The sequence below is a fragment of the Notothenia coriiceps genome, unplaced genomic scaffold (assembly GCF_000735185.1).
Source record: "Notothenia coriiceps isolate Sejong01 unplaced genomic scaffold, NC01 NC01_scaffold00037244, whole genome shotgun sequence".
Lineage (NCBI taxonomy): Eukaryota > Metazoa > Chordata > Actinopteri > Perciformes > Nototheniidae > Notothenia > Notothenia coriiceps.
In genome coordinates this window covers 25,647,614-25,653,558 of record NW_011369945.1, presented here as the reverse complement: position 1 = coordinate 25,653,558, position 5,945 = coordinate 25,647,614, and the positions used below count along the sequence as shown (strand labels likewise).

At 37.2% G+C, this 5,945-nt stretch overlaps 1 protein-coding gene across 1 annotated transcript; it reads left to right on the top strand.

Annotated features, from left to right (window-relative positions):
• Positions 1–614: 614 nt before the first annotated feature.
• Positions 615–5,127, top strand: cdkn2a/b (cyclin-dependent kinase inhibitor 2A/B (p15, inhibits CDK4)). The gene is made up of 2 exons (XM_010794031.1): positions 615–986; positions 3,016–5,127. Exons 1-2 carry the CDS (start codon positions 648–650, stop codon positions 3,277–3,279), a joined length of 603 nt encoding a protein of 200 aa, XP_010792333.1. The 5' UTR covers positions 615–647; the 3' UTR covers positions 3,280–5,127.
• Positions 5,128–5,945: the final 818 nt, after the last annotated feature.

Here is a 5,945-nt window from a genome sequence, read left to right as displayed (position 1 = left end):
ATATGTATTTGAATACAACAATTTAGAGTACTCATAATGGACTTATGAAGTCCATCATAAGTGTTCATCACTTTCGTATAGCTGGTAGAGGCAGAGCTCATTTGAATTGCGTGGCTCCACCTATATGTAGAAGTTACGAGAAAGTAAAGACAAACAGCTTCTGTCTAGTGTTTAACCGCACAGACAATTATGTCCTTAGAGTTCCCTACAATTTCATCTTTATTTAATATTTTGTATTTGCAGAGTAACTAAAACTATCTTCTAAATGAAGTGTAAAGTAAACTATTATCCGTTTACATGCAGTGGAGTAAGTATAAAGTAGCATACAATGGAAGAACCCTATACCTATAGTTCAAGTTCTGAAAAATGTTACTTAATTACAGAATGCTCTACAGATTTACAGAGTAAATGTTTACCTTTTTAGTTAAATCCCACCACTGCAGACAATTTGGTTTTTGCAGAATGCGCCACACTTGTGTCTGGACCTCTGGACGATTGGATTTCCAGATAATAGCTCCTGATGTTTGAATGTTTTTAAATAGCTTACAGCGCCCCCTACAGGCAGTCTTTGCAATAGAAAGTGACGTCACCCATTCAGCTGCAGCAGGCAAGTCGAGGCAAACACCGACTGGATCTCTGGACAGGCGATGCACGACACACACACACACACACACACACAAACACACACACCGACACACACCGAGACAACCTGCGGGGCGGACACACACATAATCCGGGGGACCTCCACACATCAAGTCCTATTCACCCGACCAGTGCATTATACCGGTGTGTTTTGGAGCCGGTATTTGTCAGACGCACCAAGTGACAGATCCACGGACGGTGTCGCTGCAGGTTTCAGGACAATGACTCTGGAGGATGAGCTGACGAAAGCCGCAGCGAACGGGAACAAGGCAACTGTGGATAATCTGCTGCGGGCAGGAGCGCAGGTTAACGGGGTGAACAGTTTGGGACACACCGCTCTGCAGGTCAGTGCACCGGAGCCGCGGCATCCCCCGATACAAGACAATATTCGCACTTCGAAATATTCATGAATTGAGTTGACCTCGGTGACGTATTTATAGCACCAACTTCTTTAACAAGGCTATTTGACGTTGTTTGTTAATGGCATATTTGACAAAGCAACGCACCTAAAATTGACGCGCAGTTGCGAGAGTTTTAATGATGAAACTGTTTATTTATTGAGGAAATACACATAGGCTATCAACTATCAAGCTTGTATTTTTAATCAAGCTAAATGAAACGAAACTAGAAGTTAGTGTGGAGCCTTTTAATGGTTGCACGATTTACAATTTTGAATTTCGTAACTGTTGTTTTTATTGCATTGCGTAGTTTACGGTTAGCTTGGTCTAGATCTTTACGGTTCAGTTTAAAGAATAACAAATTCCCTTCTTTAAAGTGCCTTTACACTCTAAAAACAGCTGGGTTAAAATTTACCAGAATTGGGTATAATATATATATATATATAATATATATATATATATTATAGTAAATGCACTAGTTATTCATGACTCCCTCCCAAACTCCTAAAACAGTAAACCTCATGTGGGATTTAGGGCCCAGTTTTTAATCTCTGAAGCATGTTACCACAACACATGAGCAGTATTAACATCATAACACCTGACATTGAAAACCAGCATAATAGTAGTATTGTTTTTCTAGCCTTAAGTCTAAAGCTCTGAACATTCAGACTAAGTGCATTCGTGTTGTAACTCGAGATCCATAGGATATCATTAATTGTAAACATTACAGAAAAAGGAAATTGTTTTTAGGATATAACTAAAAGGCATCGTCTCAAATCAGCAGCAGCAGATTTTATTTTGCATTTTGTTGTATTGGGCTGTTAAACTATCTGTTTATACATTCATTTCAAGCTCTTAAGGCGAGGTCGTTTTAATTGGGTGAAGAATGGTTGCTCTATGCACAAAAGCAATCAAAATCCTAACCTGGGTTCCTCCAAAACTGAAGCATAAAAGACACAAGTATAGTAAAATGCAGGAATAAAAAGCATAACATAGAAAAAATATTTATTTATTTTTTAGAATAAATACTGTATTACTGTATCTGTAAAATGTATAGCCTTAATATGTGGGGAAAAAATATATTGAATGCTCTAATGATATAAATAGTTGGTTTAAAAAAAATGAAGTGTATAGGCTATCCTGTCGTGTTCGTTTCTTCCCCTTACCTTGGAGTTCCCTGTCAGATTTGACCGGTGTGTTTTAACTTCTCTTATGAACACAAAAAACATGAATTATCATAAAAAAATGTTGCACCACCAGTCCACAATGTCTCAGACTGGTTCACATCTACGGTGAATATACAAAGTATAGACACTGGAAATGTATTCCAAAATGTGTGTCTCTCTTTGACGGGAACACCATAGGTTTTACAAATTTGACTAAACCACTCAAAACCCAATGAAAGGGATGATCAGTCATTATTCAAAATACTGTGGAGGATATCATAAGGCCTTGAGGCAATCAAATGTAAAACACAATATTTGATAGCCAAACACGACAGGACGGTTACTGTAGCCTACATTAGAATAAACGTACTGCAGGAAGCCTGTACTGTATGCCGAAACAGGCCAGTTTCATCCCAAAGGCCATAAGACTGTTTAACACCTGAACTTCTGAAAAATAATATTCATCTGTTTGCAACATAGCCTAGCCTAACCTATATATATATATATATCTATATATATATATATATCAATATTCCAATTACTTGTAAAGACTATTCTGCACTATTTCTATTCTATTTTATTTACACTATTATCTGTTTTATTGTGTTGCACTGTTTGAGGAGCCTGTGACCTAAGCATTTAATTGTCATAACTACTGTAGCTATGAAAAATTACAATCAAAGCCTTGAATCTTGAAATGTGGAATAAGAAGATTGCTCTATCTAGTGATATAAACAATGCATTTAAAAAAAAAAAATGGCTGTAATCAATCCAAACTAGAATCTAACTCGGGGTATATACTTCTGAAGGTGATGATGATGGGCAGCACCCCGGTGGCTCAGCTGCTGCTGCGGCACGGAGCGGACCCGTCGGTGAGGGACCGGAGCACCGGGAGCTCCCCGCTGCACGACGCGGCCCGGACCGGGTTTGTGGACACGGTGCGGCTGCTGGTGAAGAACCGGGCTGACCCGCAGGCCCGGGACAATAAAGACAACCGACCCGTCGACCTGGCCCGGCAGCACGGACACACGGAGGTGGAGGATTATCTTCAGTCTCTACCGGACACCGAGTGACGCTGGACGTTAATGAAGGGATACCGGGGCCTGGAGGGCCTTCTGTCTGAAACATAGGATGTTTTGCTGTAAAAGGTTTTTTTGTATTTATTTATCGGATGTTTTGTAGGTATTGTATTTTTAACGAAATCTTTGTCAATATGAGGCTGTCATGACAAATCAGTAAAATATGGTTGGCCATAATGTCTAATAATAGCTACACAAATTGGTTCAGATTTATTCTGCGTTGTAAAATAGAAATATTCAGAATATATAACTGTATAAGGTGAACAGTCTTCCTATAATATTTGTTCATGACATTGTATTTTTAAATTAAAATTAGTGTTGATTTTTGTCTAAAACGATATGAGATCATTTGAACATATGTCGACTATTTAACCAAAGCCATTCAAAATGTTTTGCACACCCAACATTAGTGTAACTAAAGCACTGTTTGTTCTGCAGACTCGGAGTGTCACTTCCTGTTTTTACAAAATGATATGCAGACCTCGCATTGTATGCACTTTAATAAAATGTCATTGTAAGTGTGTTAATGGTGCATATTAGAAGCAGCACTAATATGGTAATGTATCTTGTGTAAAGGATGGATTACAACAACAAAAAGGTACAAAAGAATAAATAACCACAAAAAAACGATTATTTTATTTTTATTATTCAGTTTCAAATTGTTTGAAAGTTCCACATTAGCTAGCTGACTTTCCTTAGATTTTATTCTTCTTAACATGGTTTTAGGAATATTGTCAGAGGGATCATAGCGAAGGCTTTTCCTGACACTGCTTGGTAAATATTAGGCTCATGATTGTTTGTCCTCAGGTGACCTCACAGTTTAACTTGTTAAAAACATCACCGATGGGAGTTCATTAATTTATCTTTAATGGAAAGTTTAAGACGTGATGATTACCAGAAGATAGTCAACTTAAAGCACCTTGGACTTCTGTAATAACATCTACAATGATTTCCTAATAAAATAAAATATAGTTGCACACCCAATGGGTCGCCGTTACGGTCTAATGCATTTCATACTTGCAGAAAGAACAAGGAACAGGAGGGGTAAACATTAAAAATACACAGACGTGACTAATACCGAAACCCAACAGGAATAATGTCAGGCAGTAAATAAAGTTGAAAGCATCATTCAACCTATAGATATTAACTTTAACTTCCAGGGCAATCAGCCTGTATCTTTACAATACATTTTGTTCATTATGTCAAACAGGAGGCTGTAAGGGCCCGGAAATTCCAATCTGAACTCTCTCTTCAGGAGGATATTAATGCACAATTACATCATATTTTAAATGTATTTTTCCCATTCATATTGACCTGTTTTAGCCAAGACTAAAATTATTTCGCCCTGTATTCCAATTCATATAGAATAAAAAAAAAAACTGTAAAACTTAAATGCAAATGGTAAGATGCTCTAAGTGAATTATTCTCTGTAGTTTTTATTGACCGGTTTTGTGCTGAATAATGCATTTATTTTATATAGAAAAGCAAACAAAGAGTAACAACAAAAGTTAGTAACTATCTTTAGATATTGTGCCGCGTGATGACATTTAGGAGCAGCCAATGCAGATTAGAGAAGAAAAAAAATAGGACACGGAAACATTTGTAAACTTTAACAAAAATTGCCAATTTCATTAGAAGCTTATTCCTACAATATAGGTCAAAGTCACTCAGTGTAAAAAATGAAGAGTCTTTAAACCCAGTTTATTTATGATAACTGGAAAACAGTTTGCATGTACAGTGCAGATCTTAGCTATAAATGTTTTGTCTATATTTATATTGGATGCTGCAGGTTTTGGATTCACAAGCTTCATGAACAGCAAACACAAATTAAAGTATACTCAACAAAAATATTAAAAAATTAAAATGTGCCCCTAAAAAAAAATATATTCCTAGCATTAGTAACAAGACAAAGTTTTGCTCAAAGTGTATTCAGGGATTTGAAATATAGGACTGGACTACAATAGGTTCAAAGTAGACTTTAAAATGAGTTGTAACCAAGGCAACAAAGTGCTAAAGTTGCAACGCATTAAAGCAATAGCAATAAAGACACAAACGGTTTACATGCAAATATATCATTTTGTTAATATTTGTGTATGTTCACCACCAAAAATATAAATCCACAAAGATTGTATATCTAGAATAATCTTTAGAAGACTTTAAATCTTTGTTGATCTTTCGTTTTTAAATGTGTCTCGTACCTTAACATGATGTAGGACTGACCGCAGTGACGACACTGATGCTTGTTCCGGAGAAAAAGGGTGGCCTGTGATTGAGTATGAGGTGGGGGGGGTTTTACTGGAGATTCATGAGTGTATTTTAGCTCAAGGAAAAACAATAAAACTCTAGCTGAAGACAGAGCACATGCAATAATTATGTGAGGCACTTTCTTGTGATTCACTGATGACAAACGGCAAGCAGAGTTGAGTCTGTGGTCGGTGGAGGGGTGGGTGGGGTCCGGGATCCTTTTTCTACCGTTTTCTGCACGCTCAGTGTTTGGGTAACATCACTGAAGACTGTGCCATTGTCTGTAAGAGAAAGAGCAAAACAGCCTTGTTTCCCCAAATACATCTCACAGATAAACAGAAACTATCATTACATTTCAATCCTGTGAGTTTCAGGTTAGTCTGAGGTAACAACAAAAAGGAAAAACAGCAGACAAT